Source organism: Drosophila grimshawi, unplaced genomic scaffold, assembly GCF_018153295.1.
Source record: "Drosophila grimshawi isolate 15287-2541.00 unplaced genomic scaffold, ASM1815329v1 contig_1377, whole genome shotgun sequence".
In the NCBI taxonomy this organism is placed as follows: Eukaryota; Metazoa; Arthropoda; class Insecta; order Diptera; family Drosophilidae; genus Drosophila; species Drosophila grimshawi.
Window position 1 is genome coordinate 8,705,636 of NW_025062900.1, and position 25,632 is coordinate 8,731,267.

General features: G+C 39.7%; 6 protein-coding genes across 6 annotated transcripts; 4 read left to right on the forward strand and 2 right to left on the reverse strand.

Moving 5' to 3' along the window:
* Nucleotides 1-2,377: 2,377 nt before the first annotated feature.
* LOC6562169 lies at nucleotides 2,378-2,849 on the forward strand. Its single transcript, XM_032736001.2, has 2 exons — nucleotides 2,378-2,603; nucleotides 2,663-2,849. The coding sequence occupies exons 1-2, from the start codon at nucleotides 2,412-2,414 to the stop codon at nucleotides 2,753-2,755; spliced, it is 285 nt and encodes a 94-aa protein (XP_032591892.1). The 5' UTR covers nucleotides 2,378-2,411; the 3' UTR covers nucleotides 2,756-2,849.
* A 100-nt stretch (nucleotides 2,850-2,949) lies between these two features.
* On the reverse strand, nucleotides 2,950-10,728 carry LOC6562167 (WD repeat-containing protein 75). Its single transcript, XM_001988712.3, has 7 exons — nucleotides 10,511-10,728; nucleotides 10,058-10,444; nucleotides 8,996-9,650; nucleotides 8,758-8,936; nucleotides 7,512-8,686; nucleotides 7,076-7,449; nucleotides 2,950-3,476 (listed from the first exon to the last, which is right to left on the reverse strand). Exons 1-7 carry the CDS (start codon nucleotides 10,600-10,602, stop codon nucleotides 3,114-3,116), a joined length of 3,225 nt encoding a protein of 1,074 aa, XP_001988748.1. The 5' UTR covers nucleotides 10,603-10,728; the 3' UTR covers nucleotides 2,950-3,113.
* Nucleotides 4,787-6,592, forward strand: LOC6562168. Its single transcript, XM_001988713.2, has 2 exons — nucleotides 4,787-5,180; nucleotides 6,169-6,592. The coding sequence occupies exons 1-2, from the start codon at nucleotides 5,088-5,090 to the stop codon at nucleotides 6,313-6,315; spliced, it is 240 nt and encodes a 79-aa protein (XP_001988749.1). The 5' UTR covers nucleotides 4,787-5,087; the 3' UTR covers nucleotides 6,316-6,592.
* A 537-nt stretch (nucleotides 10,729-11,265) lies between the features above and the next one.
* Nucleotides 11,266-13,025, forward strand: LOC6562166 (malectin). The gene has a single exon (XM_001988711.3). The coding sequence runs from the start codon at nucleotides 11,344-11,346 to the stop codon at nucleotides 12,475-12,477; it is 1,134 nt and encodes a 377-aa protein (XP_001988747.2). The 5' UTR covers nucleotides 11,266-11,343; the 3' UTR covers nucleotides 12,478-13,025.
* A 1,259-nt stretch (nucleotides 13,026-14,284) lies between these two features.
* LOC6562165 (long-chain fatty acid transport protein 4) lies at nucleotides 14,285-20,146 on the reverse strand. Its single transcript, XM_001988710.3, has 4 exons — nucleotides 19,972-20,146; nucleotides 16,667-17,293; nucleotides 15,813-16,014; nucleotides 14,285-15,756 (listed from the first exon to the last, which is right to left on the reverse strand). Exons 1-4 carry the CDS (start codon nucleotides 20,073-20,075, stop codon nucleotides 14,815-14,817), a joined length of 1,875 nt encoding a protein of 624 aa, XP_001988746.1. The 5' UTR covers nucleotides 20,076-20,146; the 3' UTR covers nucleotides 14,285-14,814.
* A 958-nt stretch (nucleotides 20,147-21,104) lies between these two features.
* On the forward strand, nucleotides 21,105-22,794 carry LOC6562164 (leucine-rich repeat protein 1). Its single transcript, XM_001988709.3, has 2 exons — nucleotides 21,105-21,786; nucleotides 21,853-22,794. The coding sequence occupies exons 1-2, from the start codon at nucleotides 21,208-21,210 to the stop codon at nucleotides 22,567-22,569; spliced, it is 1,296 nt and encodes a 431-aa protein (XP_001988745.1). The 5' UTR covers nucleotides 21,105-21,207; the 3' UTR covers nucleotides 22,570-22,794.
* Nucleotides 22,795-25,632: the final 2,838 nt, after the last annotated feature.

Sequence of the window (25,632 nt, forward strand, 5' to 3'; positions counted from 1 at the left end):
TTCAGTGCTTCATTCACAACCCATTCACAAAACTATTTATCCAAGTCGCTACTGAAGCTATGTTAATCTTTGCTTGTACTTCATGATTGTTGTCACTGACATTACTTGCTTCTCCTCCTCGTTGCATACACATACACGTGTTGTTGTTGTTGTTGTTGTTGTTGGTGCTTTTGCATTATGCAACTCAACTTGGCAAACTCTCAGTGCCCCCAAATGTGCTGGCAGTTTTTTCGGTTTTGGAAGTGTACTTTTTTTTGTGTGTCATGTGATGTGCCTCAGACTGTGACTGTGACTGTGATTGTGACTATGACTGTGACTCTGCGTCAGAGTCGGAATCGGAATCATACTTAGACTCAGTCTCCGACTTGGATACGGACTCTCTTACTGTCTGCGACTTACTTACATGTGAAAACAACGCGAGTTGCTGTTGCTGTTGTTATTTTTTTTGATTGGGTCAATGGAATCCAATTGGCGTACTCGTCCGTTGCAGTTTAGATTTTACGTTCATTCCGAAAAATTTGGGTCATGTTGGTTAATTGACAAAGATTGACGTATTGTTATACGACGTGCCCACAAATTTGTTTACACTACTCACTTGAATTTTGCATACAATGAGGAAATACAACTGGAAAATAACTGGAACTCAAAATGCATCTGCAATTTGCGCCACCTACTTAGAGGGGAGCATCCGCGAGTGAATGGTCGCAAGTGGTAGACCTTGATTTTAACTATGGCTTAAGGGCAGACTCATCAACGGCTCATTACACATTTGTTTTTTTGTTTTTGTTTTTTTGGCAATTACTTAGCTCGTAAACCTTTAAACAGTGTAAACTTTTGTTGCAGCTCTCCGTTATGCGGATGTTTTTGCTTATTTTTTTTAATAATTGTTGTTGTTTTAATTAGTCGTTGATTAACAATTGCTTAACGTGATTTTTGCATAAAAGTATGATCTAGTAATGACTTCAATTAATTACATTTCTACATTCAAATGTAAATATTTATTGCGTATCTTGATGTGTGTCTATAAAAATATGAATGACAAACATTGCAACGTGGCAACTGCCACCACACTGCCTGATTTAATGCTAATTGTAACTTTTTTTTATTATTTTATCTCACACTATTTAAGCCAAACAAAAATACAGCTTGCAAATACAACTTAAATATTTATTTTTAAAATTCTTCGTTGACTGTTTTCGTATTGACAACTTATTAAATTACTTGATAAAGACAGAGGCTAAATAAACAAAAGCACATTTAACTTATTACCAAGGCGAAACTTGCGTTAAGTAAAATTCATTTTTTCAGAAGGAATTCAAACTTAAATTGAATTTTTAGAAAATGAACTTGATGCTTTTTATTAAATGATTACTTGACCAATTAAATATTAATTAAAATTATTGGAAAATTCCATTTTGTACAACTGGTATAAGCTATAAATATAAACTATAAACTATAAATCTCAAGTGGGTATGCGATGTTGCAGCCCTGATCACGTAATCACCACATCATTGCCCTCTGCATGGTTGATGAATTGCTGAATAAAGGGCACCCAAGAAGGCTTGTGCAAAATGCAATCTGCAACATATGCCTCAAGAGGCAATATCAAGTTTAAAACTTACATCACCATACAACAGTGTGGTGCATCAAGACAAGTCGAGGCTCCACACTGCACTGCACTGCACTGCACTGCCGGTTATCCAATTAAAACCAAAGATCAGGGATAGTTTGGCTTCAACGAAAGTGGGCCGTTCACAGCTGCAGACGGGGATTTTTATTTTATTTTATTTTGTGTTATTTTCACGCACGCGACATCTAGGAAATGAGAGCCGTCTGCTAGTCGACATGACGACAACTTTTGTAGCCAGCCAGGCAAAAATAGTGTATGGTGCACATATAAATACTCGTATTGTGGCAACAACCAAGTCAGCTGACGAGTAAGTTGTCCACTGTGTCTCTCTGCAGTGAAAAGCGGTCATTTTGGTTTTTAGGCCTTTACCAGGCCTGGCTAAGCACGCGGTCGGTCGGGATGGGTTAGTGGTATGTTTTTTGGGTTGACGGGGTCTGTGTGTAAGTGTGTGTTTAAACACATGCGTGCATATGCGTGACAGGCGGAAACTTGTCGTATCATATGCACGCCACAATTATGTAATGATCATAATAATAATGCCATGCAAGTAAAGTTTTTCATTTTGCGTCGCGATCTTGTTACGCACCCATCCTTAAACATTTTATATCATCAGTGTAATTAAATGCGTTTATTATTTACATTTAGTACCACAAAGTACAAAAAAATAATAGGTAAATTGAAGGAAATACAACTTTTCATTTTACACTCTTCGCTTAAATTGCATTGCATCTTACACACAATTTAAATTAATTTATTCGTCAGGTGTCGGGACTATCGCTATATGATCTTAGCGATTATGTGCATTACTTGCGTCCAGGCACGTCCGCAGCGCAATTTGCAGCATGTTGCCGTCTTGGAGAATGCTGCCTGGGAGCAAACATTGCCGCAACAATTACAGAATCCCTTTTATAAGACGCCGCGTGTAAGGGATGCATTGGCCAGATCCAGTTGGTTTGGTCCCGGCGAGCAGGTGGTAAGTTTGTCCTTGATATTACTTTAAATCAAATGCGTTACCTTTATGTCCGTTTGTAGGTCCTTGAGCGCCAGGCGGAGAAAATACCCCGCATGGAAATCTATAATGTGCTGTCGCATGCTGGTCTCATACCGCGTCGCAAGTATTTTTAATCTAATCGAATTATTTGCAATTGCATTTCTTACATTTTGTATAAAATATCAGAGAAAACATTAAAACTACAGTCATTAATTTAAGTTTAAAAGAAATAAACAGTGTTTCAATTTTACTTAATAACTTTCAATTTCAAACAGCTGACAATACGCAATTATCTTGTTGATATAAAAATACATTTGTTTGTAAAAAATAAGTGCATTTAGTTTATATTTAATAGAGCTTTTCGCATAAAATGTACTTCAACAACTATGGTCAATATATTATGTAAGTAATTACGATAGCTGAACTGTCTGAATGCTCGATTGTTTTCTCTCATCATCTAAAATAGTCTGTAAGTCTGTAATAATTCTACATTTAAAACTCCAGGTGTACATCGAGTTGAGTGACACTCTTCAATCGAGCGTCCAGCGATAGATGCTCATCCTCCTGGCTGTTGCTCTGCTGTTCCAGTACTGTGTTCTGCTCCAGCAATGTTTTGCGCACATCTTCGCTTGCCACCTTATCATACACGACCCCATCCTCTTTGTGCTCCTCGTCTTGCTCCAAGTCGCTGTCCTCGTGAGCGATCCCATTGCCATTTAATCTACCATTGCTGAGCGTCTCTTCAATAGCTGCGTTGTGTCTGATTGTGCTCTCAGCTGGCGTTAAGAGCGATTTGACGAATTCGCCGCAGATCAGGCTCATCGCAGGCATCGTATGGGCGGACAAATTGACCAACTGTAATTGTGAAATGAATTCGAGAACATTAATTGGCAATGACCTTGACAAAGTTCACACAAAAAAAAAGGCAAGCCAAAGTGCTCAAGTCAAAAATAGCCGACTTGGTATATACCCTGTAATCAATTCTGAACTTCCATAATCAACATTTGTACTTTTTTCTTTGTGAAAAAATATATATTTCGAGTTTGAGAGATCGATACTTATCCGTCTATTTTAAGACAGACACCAATAACATAAACTTGCTCTACATTAAACATTATAATACCCATTTTTGTCATTTTTATTGGGTATGGAACTTGTTCATTTTTTTTTTGCGGGGCGCTAGTTGAGATTATGGTTCAAGTTCACGCTTGAAATTCATATGTGAATATGAATTTCACGGATTTCTTTGAGTTGTTGTCGTCATTTTTATGAGTTTGTCATTGGTGTCAAACAGAATTTGAAGTGTCTTTTAGAAACAGTTAACCTTCGCGCATGCGTCTATGTACAGTAATATTTCATTTTTGCGCATTTTTCGACACATATTCAAAAATGTTTCAAGAGATTCGTCAGTCATTCGTTGCGCTTTTCTGATGCAACATTAATTAAGATTAACAACTTAACTGGCAGAAGTCGCGCCAGAATCCAACATGAATAAGCGAATATAAACACAATTTACAACAGTAAATTGCAGTTAAGTAAAACTAACTGTAATTATATAGTATAGTTGTAATTTTATTAAATGAGTAAGCCAATAAGCGACAAGTGCTGCCATCCAATTTATTGGCAACCCACGCCAAGCGGCTGGCTCTCTGGGGAAATTTACAATGGTGAGAAGAACTCAACTCAACATAAAGTAGCCACAACAAATGTCCGTTTCTATTTATTTATTGAACAGCATAATGAGCTGAAAGGCGCACGACTACACCGTCGCAACTATACGCATAAACAAAGCTTAATTGAACAACAACAACAGAGTCAAAGAGCAAATGCCGAGTGTCGCATTTCAAGAGAGAGCAAATTTGAGAGAGTGAATTTGAGAGCATAATCTCCACCATTAGTGCAGCAAGTGCAGCGGCCGCATTTGAAATGCATGCATGTGGGGGAGTACGACCAAGACAGCGCTAGGCAGAGAGAGAGAGAGAGCGAGCGCGTACGCGACAATAACAAACCGAACTTAACGAGCAAAGGCTTCGTGTATTAGAATAATGAGAGCGAGTCACGCACGAAGCAGCTGCTGCTTCTGCTGCTGCGACTGCCGTTGGCGCCGCTGTTACAGTAGTGCGGCGGCATATAAATTGCATTGAACGACAACAGCCGCTCAACATTCTGCCTTTGTATTTTGCACAAACAACAACCGCAACAGCAGCAGCAGCAGCGCAGACAGTGCCGGAGAGAGCGTGACTGAGCACTGAGCAGAGAAGCAGAGAAGGAAGGCAAACGGAAGCGCGTGCCGCAAAAGTTTACGGAAATAAAATAACAAGCACAAAAAGTTCACGGCACATAAGTGCTACTTGAACCCCAACAACAGACAACAAAACATACAATTGTTATTTAACTATTGATGAAAGCAAAAAGCAAAGAATAAGAAGTGCAGTTTAACCGAATTGGAACAAATAAAATACCGAAATGTGGCCCAACTTTATTGCTGTCATTTCGCTGATGTGCCTGGCACTGTTCTGTGCCTGGGCCCAAGCTGGACCCGTGCCAATTGTGAATGAGGTGAGTTTCGGGGACGGAGTGTGGAGTGAAGAAACACGGAAGTGTGCAAGAAGTTATGAGCTGAGGCAATTGCGTTGTTTTATTTTTCCTTTCTTTCTTTGTATAGAATGACATTTCCGTATTATAAGGGTATGATATTTTGTGAAATTTAAATTAAATTGGACTGCAACAAAGTGCAATTGTTAATTAAAAGATTACTTTCGAATTGACAGCAATAATAAGGCCGTGAACACGACTTGAGCGGCTGTTAATCAGCACGACTATTTATAGGCCTTAACGGTTTATATATAATTATATATATACACATATTTGTGTATGATGATGATCAGAATATTCCATTTGCTTATATAATATTTGAAGTGAGTGTTTCCTTATCAACTTTACTGCGAAGAACTCGAGGCGTTTTCACAAATTTCGAAAATAACAAGGCGATTATTTCGTAGCCTTTAATGATCTTTGAACGCAGCTCAAGGATATCAACTAAAATGTCAATAAACTCTTCCCACAACTATTCAACTTAGACCTACGACAAAATGAAGAAAGCACAGTTGCTATGCTGATTTATCTATATATAATACTAGAAGTGCAATTTCCCCGTCTAAATCCATGTAACGCCCAATTGAAAGGCATCCAAAAATAAGCAACACAATTGTGCTTTAAGGGAATGGCATTATTAATATGAATTGAAATTATTCAAATGTTGTCTGAATACAACGAGAAGAAAGCGTGACGAAACAAAACTGAACAAAAAGATTGCAAGATTAGAAAAAGTGAAGGTGGAAACGGAGTCTAGAAACTACACAAATATAAATAGTTGTTGTGTACTGCAAATATCACTTTTTACAAAATATTTTGACTCTGCTGCGTGAATAACTATACATACATATATATAATTAATCATGTAGGAGTCAAACAATTATTTTGATTTATATACACATATATATCAATTATATTTAAATTGTTTTCATATTTTTTTCGCCTACAACAGCACCAGCAGCTGATGCCCAAGGTGCCCCAATGGCATTGCTTGCGTTACTTTAAGCACGATGTTCTGATGATGCGCCGCTGTCGTCACTTGCGTGTTCCAACGGCGCCACGTCTTGGGGATGTTCTCATACGCAAGAGGAAGAAATAGAAATGGGGCCAATCGGGCGACAAGTCGACACAGCAACAACAACAACAACCAAATCAACAACAACAACAGCACATGACTGAGCAACAAAACGAATTACAATTGCAAATAGAATTTCAACAGGATTTATAACAAGACCAAAGTTTAACCAAAAAAAAAATAATTAATCAATTATTTACTATATGTATAATTTAAGTTAATCTTAAGCCTAACCACTTGTACTTCATAGCATTTAAGGTTTCAATAAAATTACAAAAACTAAGAAGATAAACATATCAAATCCAGTAGGCAAGTAATTTTCGTTTTATATATATTATAATAATGTGTTTTCTTTATCGTAAATGAAGCGTGATTAATTAAGCTTTATTGTTGCAATTTGCGAGTGCGTTCTGTTAAGTGTTCTAATAACTAGTGAAAGACCGAAAGGATACTTGGAAAACTGAAGAAATCCTTAAATTATCAGTAAATCAGATTTTGTAACAGTCGACAGAGAATTCTACAATACAATTATTAAATGGTAGATAATTTATGATATCCCTATAAGGAAATCACTTAATAAATCTTTCAAATAGTTGACATAAGCAAATATTGAAGTTTAAGCAAAAATCAACCTGAATTTCAATTCTTTAAACTTCATTCGATGAATGTAGTTGGCTTTCGAGTCGACATATTTATAACGCTCACGGCAAATACTCTTGTTTAAAAATATTGTACATAAGATCGTTACAGATATCGTATTGATATATGTTAAATAGATACTTACCGCATTCACTGAGCTATGCACTCCACGCCCCACAATCAGTGGTCCGCTGGTCTTGGCAATCTCTATTTTCTCGCCCGACTTCTGTTTGGCCACAAAACTGCCAAATGTTGCATATTGCAGCAGCTGTTCCGCGACTGGTGGCTGGGCAAAGGAAATGGGCGCGAGCGCATCATCCATTGTGCTGTGACCGGGCTGGGCCAGATAGACAATCTCCTTGTCGTGGGTGAGCATGTGCAGCGTCGACTGCGCCTGCCAATCCACATTGATGGAGCTCTGTTTGGGCTGGCGTCGTGGCAACCACACCAGGCCGTGCAACTTGGGCAAATTGCAGCGCTGATAGACAGGCAGTGGTACATTTGGCTGGAAGACATGCACTGCAACAGGGAAACAAATATGAAAATGGAATCGTTCACGGGATACGGATGCAGTTACTCACGTTCATCGTTGCGCGTAATGGCAGCTATCAGATTGGTGAGCGGATCAAAGGCCAATTGTCGCACGGAGAGCTTGAGACCCGCCTGCAAACGCAACGTCATCAGATTCCAGATGAGCACACGCGTCTCGGTGCAGACGGCCACCAGATGCGCCTGCGCCCCGGCACCAAATTGCACGTGTGAAATTTGCGCACAGCTCTGCAGAGGTGCTGACTCCATTTGCGGCGCTTTCGCCGGTTTCGTTTCCCAGCGTTTGCGTTTCGTTGCTGCAGCTGTTGCTGCTGTCGGTTTGGTCGTCTCATCCAGATGGAGTACACTGAACAGCGGCAGCAGCTCCTGTCTGACCAGTTGCTCGTAGTTTTTCCGCCGACTGCTGAGACGTGCCAGACGCTGTTTCGCCTTGAAGCGTTGTCGCGGCTGCAACCGATGCAGACGCGCCTCAAGCGTTTTCAGGCGACGCTGCACCGCCATTGGATCCACCACACAGTTCTGCAGATGCATCCGCAGTCGTCGGTGACAGGCCTCATGAACGGTGCACTCAATGCCAAAGCGACGCAATAGCTGCAGCTTCTGATGCAAACCCAACTCGGACATTTGCATAATATGCTTGTACACATTCTCCTTGATCGCATCCTTCGGCGTCTGCTCATTGCTTGATTTGCATTGACTGCTCGGCGCACTGGCAATCAGTTGGCGAGCCTGCTTCACCAGCTTCTGATCGTTGCTGTCGAGCAGCGTTTGCAGCAGTCCGTACAGCTGTTGGCGCTGCTGCTGCAGTTCCGTGCGCGTACCATTCACCGGCATCTGGGCTAGACGCAACTGAGCCTTGGCCACAACACCATCATAGCCAGCCGATGAGCTCAACGCATGCAGCAGCCGCAACGTGCGTGCATCGTACAACACCAGTGTGCTGCCATAGCCAGCGGCCAGCAGTGATCCGTCTTGCGAGAAGCAAATAGAGCCCAGAGACTGTCGCTTGTAGCTCGCCTGCGCTGCACAGCTCCACATTGTGCCGCGCTTGTAAATGTTCTCCGAATCGCCAACTGTCCACAGTTTGATCACATTATCCTTGCCGGCCGTTGCACAGCGCAAATTGTTCACCTGAAACTGATTGGAGAAGATGATGGCCTGGAAGCCATGCTCATGCGGCAGCTCAATGTTTGTGTTGAGCTTGTAACTGCAAGGGGAAAATTGAAAAATGGAATTATTGAGAGGGTTGCTTTTCAATTATCATGTTTCAACACACACCTTTGTAATCGCTCCTGATATTGCCAAAATTTGAGACGCAACTCGGCAAAGTTGCGGTGATCGTTGTACACCTCACCCGTTGCCATCCAGTCAATGTTGAAGGCTGCCCGTGTGACGCACGTATTATAAATAATCCGTTTCGCTTCCTGAGAGTTCACATTGCTCTCCACCACACGCAGCTGCAGAGAGTAACACAATTAGACCAAATACAAATTGAAGTAGGAAGGCGATAATTTACATTATAAAGCAAACTCTTCGTATAGGCCGAGTAGAACTGCAAATGTCCGATGCGTCCGTTGAGCACAAGTGTGTTTGTGCGTGGATTAAGACTCAATCCGATGGGGAACAAAGTTTTGCCCGTCTTGTCCGGCAAAGCATAGGTGAAATGTTGAAGCGCCGATTTCAGCATCATTTCGCTGGGGCTGATAAAATGCAGGGCATTGTCGTCGGTGCAGGCGAGCACATGCTCATTGCCATCGCTGATCAAGATGTGCCGGATAATGCTCGACATGCGCGGCACAAAATTTCGCTCGTTCGAATTGGCCAGCGACCATTTGACCAGCACAGCCTCATGGCCAGCACTATAGAAACTTACGCCCGACGGCGTGAAGGCAATACTCGTCACACCCGTATTATGCCAGTGATGTTCTGCGCACAGCACTCGCTCCTGATTGTCAAACTGTCGCCAGATGATAACCCGGCCCTTCTCATCGCCAGTCGCGGCCATTTCCTCGCAGGGACTCATCCGCACACACGTTACGAGCGCTGTGTGTGTGTTTTTATATCGACAGAATTTCCATGTCTCATAGTTGAGAAAGTAAACATAATAACCCTGTGCTATTATTACAAACTTGAAAGTGCCCTTGCCCACATCCACCAAGGGGACCCGAACTCTGCAAATGAAAAGAGCAACAGGTTGTCAAATCAGTTGGAGTTCTTTCAAAGATTTGATGTTAGAAACATGCAGATAAATAAGAGAAAGTGTGAAACAGTTCCAAAATAGTTTGGATTACTATTTAAAATTTGTTGTAAAACGTAGTGCAGTAAAGAAAGGTAAATTAAATATGTATAAGAATCAATTCAAAAGTGGATTTAGTCATTTCTTAACAAGTATTTACAAGTAAATGTTTTAACTGATTCGAAAGGGGTTACAAATGTTATACAAAATGAATAAAATGTGTTTTAATCTCATATCATATTAATGACAATATTTAAATTAAGAAATATTGTGCTGAGTTGTTCACATAAATAAAAACAAAACATATTTCAGTAATAGTTTTGAATATCAACGATTACTCACTTTAGTTTGAGGCCACATTTAATGGGGATGACGTTGCCGGTGCTGGTATTGACCACAAACCAGAGTATCTGTTCGCCACTTTTCCGTTTAGCTGTGACAAAGGCGCACGCGGTGTCGCCCTCTTTGTACAGATTGAGCAGATTGCACGTGAGGATTTGCAAGCCCTGTTCACCCAGTTTCAGGCTGATGTTCTTTTGCAGTACACCGGTTCGCCAATGCCAACGGAGCAGTTGGCCCGTACTAGTGCAGCCCAGTAGCAACTCCGGCTGTTGGACATCCAGCTCCAAACTGATTAGCGGCGATTGTGCATCGTTTAGTTCACGTGTCAGTTCTCCGGTGCTGGTAACAAACACCTGCACCTTTAGCCCACATCGCACAAAGATGAATCTATGCAGGGGCATTAAATATTTAATTTATGCCAAAAATAACTAATCAAATATGGTTATAACTAACCTTCCTTGAGCTGAGAAAACAGGCGCATGTTTCACAATGTTGCCGCCCGCCAAATGCTGCAGCTCCAGTCCGTCATCATCGTTGAAATTCATGGCTGTCCCTTTCGTACAGCTTTGCGGTGCACTCTCGACTGCCTGTACACTGCAAGTCCTTCTAATTTAATCAATAACAACTTATTTTATGCACGTATTTCTCTCATACAAAATTATAAACCGCACGTGTAGCTGCTTTCTGTGGTGTTGCTCAACGAATTGCCTGCCAAACACAGTGTTGCTAAACGTCAACTTGATTGTACTTGTGGCGCAGCCAGCTTTACTTTGATGGCAACAGTTGAGCGGCAAAATAGCAGGTGCTTGAAAATTAATCAAACTTATTATTGTTTTCAATTATTTAAAAGAAATAATTTATAGTAGAAAATTGTTTTCCGTTATAGCTTTAGAATACTAGTTGCAAGTGTTAGGTGCATAAGTAGGGGAACAAGAACTTAATAAACCAATAAAAAAAGAATTTCCTTAAGCTTGCTATTAAAGTTTATGTTCTTTGAATTCGCTTTGGCTATATTCTAGAAACAAAACCCTTAAAACATTTCACTTAATATTATTTTCCGTATCCAACTCACGCAATTCAAATATGTCGCTCCAGCAGCCAGTGCTGCAAAATGCTGTACACGGCACTTGTGCAAGCGATAAGCGATAGTTTTTTGGTATTTAATCAATATCGCAAAGCAGCCCATATTAGAATAAAATATTGTTCAATAAATGGATAAACTAATGGTCAGCAAAAAGTAGGCGGCACTGGTTCAAACGCTGCCACGTGTCCGGATAGATTTCGAGATGGCAATAATGTACACATGCCAAATAGCACCAACAACAAGAAAAAGAACACCAGCAGCAGCGACACCAACAAGAAGAACAACAAACGACATGTGCAACGTTTCACGCAAAAGCAATGTAAACAACTTGCAGGCAAGTTGTTCATTGCGCTTCCTGGCCATTATCCTTCCATTGTCTTGCCTACTGACGCATGTGGCTGCGACGGAGCCGCTTAAGGTGATCTACGCAGTGAATGCCGGCGGCGATAGGCATACGGATCAAAATGGCATACATTATACGGCGGACACGTTGAAAGTGGGAATCGCTTCCGACTATGGCAAGCATTTGCTGATGATTGGCCGGGTGCAGGAGCAGGACGAGCTTCTCTATCGCACCGAACGCTATCACACCACAACTTTTGGCTATGATTTTCCCGCCGATGGCGATGGTGACTATGCGCTCATCATGAAATTCTGTGAAGTGTATTTCGATGCACCCAATCGCAAGGTGTTCGATGTGCTCCTGAATCGAAGGCATACTGTGGTCAAGCAGCTGGACATCTACAATCAGGTGGGACGCGGCTCGGCGCACGATGAGATCGTCTACTTTAAGATCATCAATGGCCGGCTGCACTATGAGGCTGAGGGTGAGATTGAGACATCGGATGTACGCAATGGGCAGCTACGCTTGGACTTTATCAAGGGTGCGTTGGATAATCCGAAGATTAATGCATTTGCACTGCTCAAGGGCGATGTGTCGCAGTTGCCGCGTATGCACAGCACTGAGGCCAGTGATCGTCGGGTGGAGGCCGAGGAGGAGGAGAAGCCGCGTCAGTTGCTTCAAGAGCGCATTGTGCGCTACAACGAGAAACAGACGCAACGAGGCTATGACGATGATGCGGACGAGGATGAAGATGACTACGATGGGGAGGAGCAAACCCAACCACAACAAAATTCACAGCAGCAGCAACGCCAAGCTCAACAGCAACAACAGCAGCATCAACAACAACAATCGGCCACGCAGAACTCGAAGCGTATTCGAAGCGGACCACGTCAACCAAATCCGTATTCCATGGATGATTCATCGATCCTGATGCCCGTATTTGTTGCCATCTGTGCATTTATACCGCTGCTGTTTTGCCTGTGCAAGCTGTGATCCCCATGGGATCCCCATTTTAGCTATCGTGTTGATTTTTGTGATTTTTATAAAAGACTTAATTGTATAATTATGGTTTAGTTTAGTAGCGACAAACATGTACTCGTTTTTTTTGTCAACACACAAAAACAACGCACAAATCTCTCTAATTACAATTTATACTATATGTATATATATATGTATACATATAGTATATATATATAGTCTTATTATGTGTTCCTTCTTTGGATTCAGACCCGCCTCCAAATTGCCAGGCTCGTTTACTTAAGCTAACAGCAACGCATCGACAAGTAGCTCTCCCTCCCATGAGAAATGCAGTTATGTATATGATATATATGTATATATATACATATATTTAAGATATTGACATACCTATATGAAATGCAGTTTTGGTTATTTTTTTTAGCAATTGCTTAAAACTAATTCAATGGAAAATAAAACTTGTTTGTTATCGACAAATTGTTTAATGATATTGCATAATATATACCTGATACAAATGAAGTGGATTCAGTGAAGTGTATCTTAATTGGGGGGATTTGAAAGTTATTGAATGAATCGAATTGAGCGTTATAACTGACGCAATTATTATAGTAATTTGGCAATTAAATAGTAATTTGATAGTGGAATAGCCTAACTAGTTTATAAATAAAATTAGAATATGCTTTTAAATGATTATTTTCCAACCGTTTTGCGTCCGTATTCCTAAAAGAGGCTGTTACGAGTGAGATCAATTTACAAACAAATAAAATAATATACTAATAAACAATTCACTCACAAATTGTTTCTGTACTCTAACCAGTATTTATTTAATTACAGAAAGAATTTAAAATTAGGTACATGAATATGTCAAAAAGTGCACTCAGCTAAAGTTCAATAAATATTTGAATATATAATTGCTTAAACGATGTATTGAAAGTTGCTCAGCTCGGCTCAAGAAATATAAGATTGTCATACATAAATATTGTTAACTTTATTCAAATTTTAAATTCATATTTGTTCATGCAGTGAAAATTACAAAAATATATGTCTTTTCTTAATTCATCTACTTAAGCGCCAATAAAATTGTATTCCTAATCCTAAATCGACACACTTCTTTTATCACATTCCATACTCCAATAAAATATTTATTTTTGAATTTCAAAAAGTCCTCTCCATTTATAATTTATATTTGAAATCAATGTGAAGTAAGCACATTAAATGTTTAACATATTCAGAACTCAGGTCGTTTTTCATTTGATGTTTGTAAAATGTATATTTATGTGCATTTATATTCTCAGCGAAAGGTTAACGTTAATTCAAGAGATAAGTTGTCCATTATATAATTAACAAATTGTGTTAGCATATGTGCAATAAAGTACTATTTATTATTGTTGTCGCTAGACAGGCGCTTAAAGTGAAAACTTTAAGCTAGTTTTAGTGTAATATCATCTATTTTTAATGGAATCAAAAATGTCTATATAGTCTTGCCAAAATCTTTAACACGTTTATAATATGCTTGTTATAGCCTGTATGGATATTTAACAATACATTGTAGATTTAACTACTGATCATTAAATCATGTTTGTATTATTATCAATGCAAATTTTTTCAAGTACAACTTATGGTATTGGGGTTCAAGTTCACTACTGCAGTTCGAAATCGCTACACAGGCAACCTGTAGACGAGTGTTCCAAACACACACGCGATTACGTGCTCGCGTCCGGTATATATGGCAAGTCCGGGGTTGGTGCGACTGGGTTCATTTGTATGCATCAGCAGATGCCAAAATGTCAGCGTGACGCACAGAACGCATTGTTTTCAATAATAATTCAAATAATCGATATAGAACTTTATTGGATAGATAAGCGGCGAGTGGGGGACTTGATAGGATTGACAGAAACCAAATGGCTGCTCATTTATATATATATACAGGCTAATAATAATAAAATAATGCAGGTCATACATAAAAAATTGTATACAAAAAATATAGTTGCTACTAAATGACTAACAATAAGATGCACACACACATAAACACTCACACACTCACTCACACACACAGACACAGACACGCATAAAAAACACACATAAAGCTCAGACGTACAAATTGCACTTAACAAATGTTTTGAGTCTCTTACAAAACTATTCAAAATGCGATTAAAAGCAACAAAAAGAAAATGCACTAATTAACTATATATGCTAAATACAAAAATATTTGAATATCATAACAAAGTGCATAGCTCGAATGTGTGCAAAGTGGGGAGGCGCTTACAAATTAATTAACAGGAGAGGAATAGAGGTGAAGAAAACTACACAAAACACCAATTACTAAAAGGGGAGCATCATCTCCGTTAAGAGTCCTTAAAATCGAATCTCGTTGCGCTGCAGCTGCTCATAGGCCTTGGGCGTAAGCTCTTCGTAGCGCCCCTTGGCCGTTTGATAGTAGAGCGCATCGTGCACCACGTTCGGATCGTAGCCCTCCTTTTGCAGATCCACTTTGCGTAGCTTGAATGTGCCCGTCAGATCCACCTTGGTGAGCAGTCGCAGTATCTGTGGACGCGCATAGGCAGGCAGCACTTTGGCAAGATTGGTGGCAAACAAATCCAGATCGAGTTCTCGATCTGGATCGTAGATGGCGGCCATGCCGGCACGTCCTTCGGTGTGCGGTATGGTTACACCGTACACCACGGTATCCTTGTAGCCAGCGACATTGCTGACCTGTGCCTCAACCTCGCTGGTGGACACATTTTCACCCTTCCAGCGGAATGTATCGCCGGTGCGATCCTTAAAGTACAAATAGCCCTTCTCATCGGCAACGAGCAGATCGCCGGAAAGGAAGGCCATATCGCCATGCTTGAACACATCCCTGACAATCTTCTTGGCCGATGCCTTGGAATCGACATAGCCCAGAAATTCACGCGATGGATTGCCCTTGACGATCTTACCAATGAAGACGCCCGGCTCATTTGGCTCGCACAGCTCACAGAGGCCATCTTTGTTGCGGATGGGCTCTCCGGTGTCCTGATCGGCGCGTATTATCGATATCGGATAGATCTTGGGCAATATGCGGGACACAAAGCCAATGGCGCCAACAGTATTGTCATGATTCATAATATTCGCATTGCCCTCGGTGGCGCCATAGAATTCACCCACTTTGGCAATGTTGAAACGTTTAACAAACTGCGGCCAAATCTGTGGACGCAATCCGTTGCCGTACATCAAACGGACGCGATGTGCCCGATCATGTTCCGAGGGTTTCGTGGCCAGAATATAGCGAGCCATTTCGCCAATGTATTGACCGATCTGTAAAGTGTTTAAAGGTTGTTAGCTTGTTTCAACTGAGGGCAAGTACAACTTACAGTTGCATTAAATTTGGCACAATCCACGAAATAGTTGGAAGCCGAAAACTTCTTGCGTATGGAGACAGTGGAGCCAAAAAGCACCGCTTGGCCCATGCACATGACGCCACCAGCGGTGTGGTACAGCGGCAACGGTGTATAGAACACATCGTCATCGTTGAAGCCCATGGTATAGTGGATGCCGGCGGCAATAAACAAATAGCTGAAAGAAGCAATTCAAGTAATTATAGAAAAAAACCAATTAATCTTTGGACGAGTGAATAATTACTTGAACTATTTTATAAATATTCATTTGATTATTGTTAATAGGATCAACAGAGTAAGTATTTTCAATTTTATATATGCATATGTATGAATTGCATTGTATGAATTCAATTATCATTTATTTTTTTAATTAAAAATGGTATGTAATATATATACATTTACTAAGCTCAACCAACTTCGAAAACAAAATCAATTGCAAAAAGAAAGCACTTGAACTAAATAGTAATCTTTAAATAGAAACTAAGGAAAAAAATGAGTTGCGAGAAACTGGAAAAATGCTAATAGAGAGCACATACAAAGAAAAAAGGTATTAAAGGCATTGAATACTTAAACATATAGATATATATATATATAGTTACACAATGATTGAATAGATATGAGCTATATATAATTTACATGAGTTGCAAGCCTATCGGGTTTGCAAATCAAATCAGCAGATTACGAAAACATACTTGTTACTAGTTAGACTAGTTAACCAATAAATTATAAATCTATATGTACAAAATAGCTAGCAACAAGTCTTTCAAAGCTTTAAATACATTATTATTATATTGATAAATAAAAAGTTACACATAGTGGCAATGACTCACCGTGAATGGGAGATAACAGCTGCTTTAGGCAGCCCTGTTGTGCCAGATGTATAGATATAGACAAGCTTGTCATGATGGGCCACCTGAGTTTTGCCGGGTTTCTCAACGCTAGCCGCTGATAGCAGCGTATTCAAATTGCGCATATTTTTAACTGCTTCCGATTGGCTGTTGTTGTTCTCGTTGTTGAACTGGAAGAGCGTGAGATCTGTGGGCAGTTCTTTGCTAATATCGCCGATGGCCTCAACGAAATCCTCGCCATAGATGAGCGCAACACAGTGGGCCACCGTTATGCTGTGCAACAGCGACGGTCCACGCAGATTTGTATTGATCAGCGGCGTAATGACGCCAATTTTCGACAGACCCAACCAGGTAGCCATGTATTCCGCCCGATTTTCCAGCAGCAGACCGACAACATCACCTTTTTTGTAGCCCTGCGCCTGGAAGACGTTGGCAATGCGATTAGCATGCTCGTTCATCTGCCGGAATGTCCATCTCTGGGTGTCGCTCATGACGGCCACCTTGTCAGGATGCGCCCGCACATTCTCCTCGAAGACATCGGCAACCGTATTGTTGAGGCGTTCATGTCGCTTCGTATAGCGCAGCAGCTTAGCATAGGCAAACAAGGCGCTGCAGTGAAGGTAGAATAAGGAGAGCGATTATCGATTAGTGATAAGCTAGTATTTATATAGTATATATAAAATTTTATTATCAGTCAATCCGCTGCTGGCGTTACGTGTGGTTTATGAGCCGATTGATTGTGAAAACGATCCAAAAATAACTGAAGCGTTAGCTTTGGACAAGCGCAGCACACACGGTACAACCGTGTTCCAGATAATCCATTTCAAAGGCAATTAAATGTGCCTGGGAAAGTAGCTTGAAGTGCTTTCAAGCATCGATAACTGCATTATATAAATTATGTGCAATTGACAGCGAAAGTGTTTAACAGTCTTAATTGGGCTTGGTAATTGTTATATGAAATGTAGTTCAATTTATATATATATAATGTTAGATCATAAGTCGCTTATTACAATTCGATCATAAGTCGCTTATTACAATTCGATCTATTTATCCATCTATCGATCCAATGTAATAAAATAAAGATTTATATATCTCAAAATGCAAGCTTAGAGCTGAAAATTTTTATAATGCTTGAAAAACAATGGAAAGCAAAAACAAAACATTATACAAATATCAAAAGATAATTAAATGCAGATTAAACAAACGCCAATCCAATTACAACTGAAACAAAGCTACTTATCACTAAATTATTATAATATAAATATGTGTTTTTTTTTATTATTAATTTAAATGAGTTCATATGAAAGGTTATTTTGTAGTAATTTGAAAAAAAACGAGTTTTTTCAGGTTTAATTATTTCAAAAGAAAGCTAATGTTTATATATATGTATGTAAGTATATTATGCTCCATATATTGTTTATTTTATTTTTTTTTTGAGTGGTTGAGTCTATAATCGAATTTTGTACAAATTCCAATCTGTAGAACTTTTGAACAGCACTTTATTTGTTTGGTGCTTGAAAGCACTTTGTACCCAACGGAAAGTGTAGCATAGCTGATAAGATAGCCAGCTTAAGCATTGGGGGATTATAATTTTAAGGGCGACATGCATACATTGCTGTATAAGCTATAATTAAAAACAATTAAGTAAATAAAAATATAGCCATGTTTATAAGCATCTCGTAGAAGTATCTAGAGTCTTGCACTTTGTATCAAGTTTACAGAGCCGAGTTTCTTTCGCAAGGCCGTCAAGAAACAACTTGCAGTAAAACGACCGATCTTAAGAATCTTGTTCGCATGGCTAACAAAAAATACGATTGGCCTTGTTGCTTGCGTGTTTTTGCTGTTTTTTGCTGCCATAAAAATGTATTTAGCTGATTCCATGCAATTTTAGTCAGAGTATATTTTTGACTCAGTCTCAATGGCGAATAGCCATTAACATATTATGGCATTGATCTCTTAATTATATAAAAATGTTATAATTGAAAGGGATTGCTTGGGGACAAACTAGTTGAGAGTGTAAAAGATTAAATATGTACTCCTAAATATATGTTAACTGTATTTATCTACATAAATCTATCTTTCTTTAAAAAATTATTTACTTAAATTTTCGTTTTTGTTCGAGCTATATGTGAAATGCTTTAAATCAACTTTGAAGAGCGAAAAATGGAGATAACTAATATTTATTTAAACCAAAAGTCAATTAGAGTGTTAAACACTCGTCGATTAGTTTGGAATTTGTGTCAAATGGAATATTCCATAGATCAACGTAGGCTTCTTACAAAGACCGCTTATAATTGTCCATTGAGAATTTATGTTGTTTGAGCTCTGCTCTGTGTGGCAACCCTAGCTAAGCAGACCGACAGCAATATGTGTTGCTTCCGCAATTTTAAATTGAATACGAATACGAAGACAAAAGCAGTTACGAAACCCCCTGACGATGTTTTTCAAGAACAGTTCGTGCGCCGATCGACAACTAACTGTGCCAACCAGCAGTGGCTACAACTCTGCTTCTTCTTCCGCCTGTCACACACACACACTGACAGACAGAGAGAAATACATGAAATTAGTATGCATTGCAGAAGCTCTTCTTCTCCACGCATTACCGCATGGTTTTTTTTAAGCCAATCAATGGTGTATGAAAAGTGAATTTGTTTTTTCAATTTTTGTTGTGGTTTGTTTTGTTATTTTTTTTTTTTGGTCTTGTCAACCACCTACTGGCATCGTTTGCTAGCGACCTTGAACCTGAACAAGTCAATGACTGCCATTAAAAATAACTACGATAAAAAGAGCGACATATGCGTAACTGATAAATAAGCCGGCCCCAAAATGGATGACACATTTTCAGGTATATGCTTTATTTACATTGGCAAAAATTACTATCTAGCGAAGTCTGGCAAAAGAGAAAACTTCAGCTGTAGCTTTTCCCTCAAGTCTAAAGATAGCTGCGGCTGCGGACAAGCGACCCAAATAGAAGCAAAGAAACGAGTTTTTATAATTATTTTTTCTTTTTTTTTTTTAGTCGCTATACGCTTGGGGTACAATGAGCAAAGTATATCTTTTTGCGGTTGACAAGTAGACACAAGGGAGTAGCGTGGAGGGAGGCGGAGGTGTGTATTGTTGGGGTCGTCAAATGATTTTATTAAGGAAAATGTAAATTGTATTGAAATGCACACCACTTGAGGTATTGTAAACTAATCAACATTGTGGCGCAAACCAAACACACCACACCAAAAACACACACACACACACGGCCTCATACAGATCACACACAAGCGAGCGTAACTCACGTAAAATCTCGTTTGGCTGTTGCTCCCGCGATGTAGAACCAGCGCCAAGACCTTGTTAGGAGCAGTGCGATGAGCGCAACGATTACCGCAAAAAACCAACCCATTGTGTGCAGTGTGTAGTTGACGCAGGCGACAGTCAATGCAAATGCGACCGTCGCGCAAAAATAACGAAATATGACTAAAAAGCGGTTTCGCCGTTGGCGCTTGCGTTGCTGCAGCGATCGATAGCTAAGCGATAACGATTGCCGATATTGTTGTTGTTGATCAGCTGTTGTGACCGCACTGCGCAACTGTTAACCGATGACCATTCACGTTGCCAGATTGAAGAAAATTTCGAAATTAATATAATATATTTTGAATTTATAGAAATTTTACTTACATTGGTGCTGTAAAGCGCACTGTTTTCGATATTTATAATAACGTTGTTGCTCACATTGTTGTCCAGTAAGCTGTTGTGCTGTTGATAATATAGTCATGTAAAAATATCAATTCAATTGTTTATTGTCTTATTAGCATTTGGTAGCATTCAAAAGCTCCTCTACTAATATTGTTTTGACTTGCTTTGCTGTTTCTCAAAGTAAACAAATGGAGTTTACTAACCGTTAGTTCGCGCCTTTGTTGACTGTTGCAATTGTTGTAACGCAAGCGTTCATAACGCGTCTCGTTGCGTTGTCACAAGAATCCATTGAACATGTAAAACGGTAGAAATTGTCGACGAAAGCGCACAACTTTACGAAATAGCATTTTCCTACACTTATGGTGCTGTGTAGGCAAACCCGTGACTCTTTGTAAAATATTACGCAGAAATTTAACTGTTTTGTTGTGTTTTATAACTATTTTAGCTACAGTCGCAAATTCAAAGCTTTTCGGCTGCAGCTGTTGAGCTTTCAATTGAACTGGTTCATTGCGTGACTTGTGTGCTGCAACCAATATAGAAGTGAAGTTCATTAAGGACACGACACGGTACTATTAAAAATATAATAATAAAAAAGAAAAGCCGTACATATTATTTATTTTGTTTATATAACTCTCTCTAGGGTGATTTAAAACCGCTCAACAATTTGACTTGCGCATCACGACAACTATCGACTGACGACTATCGGCTGGCGTCAGCTGTTCGCTGGTTTAACTAGATGGTAACATTGGCAGCAAATAAAAGCGGCATTAAAAACGTTAGGCATAATCGAATTGTTATTAATAATATTAAGTGGTTTCCTCAATTAAAGCAGCCTCGCAATGAAAATACTATGCGAGGTGCAAGTGGTGAATCGTATAACGCAGGCAAATCGTACGCCACGCCCCGTAAAATCCACCTTGGCCATTGGCTACAAGCAAAGCGCGCGCGACTCCAATGGAAATGCGACCAACAAAAAGGAGCTGGAAATGGTTTTATTTACGCCGCAAGTGAAGAGCGGCACACGGTACAAGGTGCGCGAGAATATACATTGTGTGCACACCAAGTTTGTGCTGGATGGCAAGGTGACCATCGGCTTTAAGCAGCCGGCAGAGAATCTGCTCATCAAATGTGATCCCATACAGCTGAAGGGTTTCCTTCAAACTATGAAACTGGGCATGGAGGGCAAGGATGCCATCAATTTGAGACTGAACATATCAGCAGCGACAGCCATTGCACAGAAGGCGCAGCCGCAGCAGCGTATGTCAATCAACAAGCGCAGCGAATACCCCATTAAAGGTTTTCCGCGAACTCTCAAATCTCTGAGCATCAACAATATACAGTTGATGAAGCTCAGCTTTGAGATTTGCACGCTGCGCAATCTAACCACACTGGATGTTAGCGGCAATAAGCTGACAAAGGTAAAAAGTCTTCGACAATGACCGATTTACAATGTTAAATACAAATAATTAATTTACTTCGCACAGATTCCCAAGGAATTGGGCCGACTGCCTTTGACTACGCTCCGATTGAGTGGGAATTCGCTGGGCGAACTCAACGATTGGTGCTGGCTGCGTGGCAGCAAATTGAGCAAGTCCCTCTGTGAGCTTGACTTGTCTGCGAATGGATTAAGCCACTTCCCGAAGCCACTGGTGCGTTTTGAGCGTCTGGTGACGCTTAATTTGAATCACAATAGACTGCAATATCTGCCCTTTGGCATACGTCGGCTACAGAAGCTACGTGCTCTGCATGTGTCCAGCAATAAGCTGGAATCACTGCCCGCTGCCATTGAGGATCTACACATTGATCTACTTGATGTGTGGGGCAATTGCTTTAAGGGTTTCAATGTGGAAGTGGCACAAACGCAAGTTCGACGACCTGCAGCCCCAAACAACGCACCCACACCACTCTGGCTGCAGGCGGCACGCGTTGTCGCCAACCAGAAGTTGCCGTATACGGCAAGCACATTGCCCGCCATCCTCATTGAACTGATATCGGAGGCACCCAAATGCCATTGCGGTAAACTGTGCTTTGCACTGAATTCAGGCGATGTCCTGAAGCGGGTGACACAGCCCATGTTTACGAATATTAAGAATTTAACCTATAGTCGCGAGCATCAGATCTACTTGGATGTTATTATCTGTGGTGCCGATTGTTGTGTCTTTCAACAGATGAAGCTGCTTAGTAATATAATGTTTCCTTGAGATCTAAAGGGAATTCATCGATTTGCTTTTCATTTGTTTTGTTGCCCATCGTTTAAACTTTAAGTATTTTACTTTTTCTCGAAATGTTTTATAAGAAATCTCATTCCAATCATGTTTTGTTATTTCAGTTCTCAAATTCAGCACATGACTGAATATTTCATTTATACATATTTATGCAACGTTTTAGTTTAAACACCTGTTAAGTTAAGCAATCAATAAAATCGAATTTAATTAGAAAATTAATATATAAAAGAATGAAATTCTTAAACAATACAATTAATAATAAAAATACAAACTTTAACTTATATTGTAGAAAAAAATGAAGAACCAAAAGTGCCTGCTTCTTAGATGAATAATAATTATGCCTAGAAATAGAAATTTAGAGCTAGCCAAAAAATGATGTTACCTCAAGGAAGAGTATATCTTTTTATGGCCAAGAAGCAAGAAAACAGGTCTAAGTATTTTTGTACAATGATAACTCCACATTTCGTCAGGCATTTGGATAATATTTTGTATGATCTCATTTTGATGATAACAAAAAAGTCTTGGTTAAAGTTGAATCTTGTATTTTGGGTGTGTGTTAAGCGTACTTTGTGGCTGCAGTGAAAGCAGCTGTGAAAAGGACTCTCAATTTCACTTCTGCTGCTGTTGCTCGGGTCGAATGAAGACATTTACACGCACAACATGGCCCCACTCCCTACGCTCTCCTCCCTCCTTCCATGTGTTTTCCCCCCGGCAGAACGCTTACTTTGTTTTCATATAACAGTCGCTCGTTGTTTTTATTATTAAAAGCATCGTGCGTATGTGACTTGCATAAATGCTCTAAGCATGAGAGTGAGTTTTTATCAGCCTTAAACTGACACCTAAACACAGCAAAACACACATATACACACACACACACACACAGGGAAAGTGCTTGGTGCTATCATTTTCTTGGCATTTTCTTTTCAAGCTTTATCAAATCAAAACTCTCGAAGCGCTGCCACTTTTTTAAATAAGCATAAACACTGGGACAGACTTCAGTCTCGCAACGCAACGTAAAAAAAAGGAAAGAAAAAAAATACTTAATGTGCAGCTGGGGAATAGGATGGCAAAGAAAGTAGACAGAAATTGGCAGGAGGATGAGCCATGACTTGTGGCAAACAGAGGCCAGCACAGGCCTAACTATAAAAATGTTTATCGGCATGCGAGCGAAAGGGAAACTGGGCAGTTGGGCCAAGAGATAGACAGAGAGAGAGAGAGAGAAAGAGAGAGAGAGAGAGAGAGGGAGTGGGGGGGTCTGCCCCAATCGCTGCTGCTTAAGCAGCACAAATCCAATTTTGAGCAGCATTTAAGTGTCCTGCCAGCGTCTGTGCTACTTCCTGTGACAACACCCTCAACCCCTACAAAAAAAAAACAAAAAAAAAACAAGAAAGTTGGTTTCCGCTTTTGTTTGCTATGCAGATACACACACATACATTGGGGTTTGTGCGTGTGTGTGTTTGCTTAAGGTTTCCCGGTACAACTTTTTGTAACGTGGTCCCCATCAAAATCTACTTAATTTTGCTTACACATAGAAAACACACAGTCATTGTCTTAGGATAAAATATACATATATCTAAACAGGATAACAAACAAATGCATTCCATTGTTACTAACTTTGTAATGCGACAAGTGTGTGTTAAATGTAAAAAAATTCTTTGGGATTTTTCAAGAAGAAAGCGTAAATCCAATATCGATATGCCTAAACTCGTTATAATTGTAGATGTGGGCGTTAGATTTCTATTTTTATACATTTTAAATAAATAATAAGCCTGCTGAGCCAGTTACGCATTTACAGGCAACATCGATAATTTCACAATAAGACGACAGGTATAATATTACTTGATGCCAGGATAAGTGCTTTTTAGGCTGTGCTTAGACAAATACAAAAATATATATTCGCCTTGTCTTCAATAAAATAAAAACAAATTGTGAAAGACGACAACTGTGAATAAAAAATATATTTAAATATAAAACAGCAAACTCAGAAAGATTTACCGCATTAATGGATTTAAAATACAAGTAATATATTAATGCATAAAATATCTGTGTGTGTTTTTTTATCTATTGTTTTTAAAAGCGCAAAGGTTTGTCTAGCGCCAAACTTATAAAGTTCCATTTTTTTCTACGGGTAGCTGTCCTGGCCGTGACTTTGCAATTTTTGCATGCGTGCTTCTGTGAGTGTGTGTGTCTGTGTGTGTGTGTGTGTCTGTGTGTATGTGTGTGTGTGTCTGTGTTGTGTGTGTGGTTCGCAAATATTTGCCTTGAATTTAAGTTTGCTCTACAGACTTGCTGAACGTTTTTCAATGTGCGCCTAAAAGACGACAACGATTTTTTTGCGAATAACATTGCTCAACAAGTTTACTTGCTACAAGTTTAACACATTTAAATATTTAACAAATATGAGAATGCCAAAAAAAAGATATATATTACATAAAAAAAAAACACCATCTTCAAAAAAAAATGCCATTTTTATTTATTAAAAATCAGTAAAGTAAGGGTCATCACAAATCACTTTATGGACTCTGAGTACCTCCCACTCTCTTTCTTCCCCCTCCGCAAAACCCCAAAAGTAACCAAAGACTGACTGGGCTGACTGCCTTTAAATAAAATAAGCCAACCCTCCATCATTTGCACAACACAACTTCAATAGACTCTCTGCAACACGTAAAACAAAAAGATGCCACGTCAGCTAAGAGGGGACTGGTGGCGGGGGGATTGTTCTGTTCTGTTCTGTTTTGTCTCCCATAAAGCGCGCTTCAAAGGCAGTAAAAACTCCATTAACTGTCATCAAAAATGCATTTCGCATGCAGCGAATGGCCAAGAGAGCAAAGCCAAGTTAGCGAGGGGGAAACCATCAAATAGAATAGAATGAAATGGCGCAAATCAAAACACATCGAATAAATCAAAGAGCGAGAGAGTATGTAACAGAGACAGAGTGAGATAGAGAGAGAGAGAGAGAGAGAAAAAAAAACCCGTCGAAACACACACATTTTTATGGCTAATGAACGCAGCAGCCAGGATGAAGAAGAATCGCTAGAG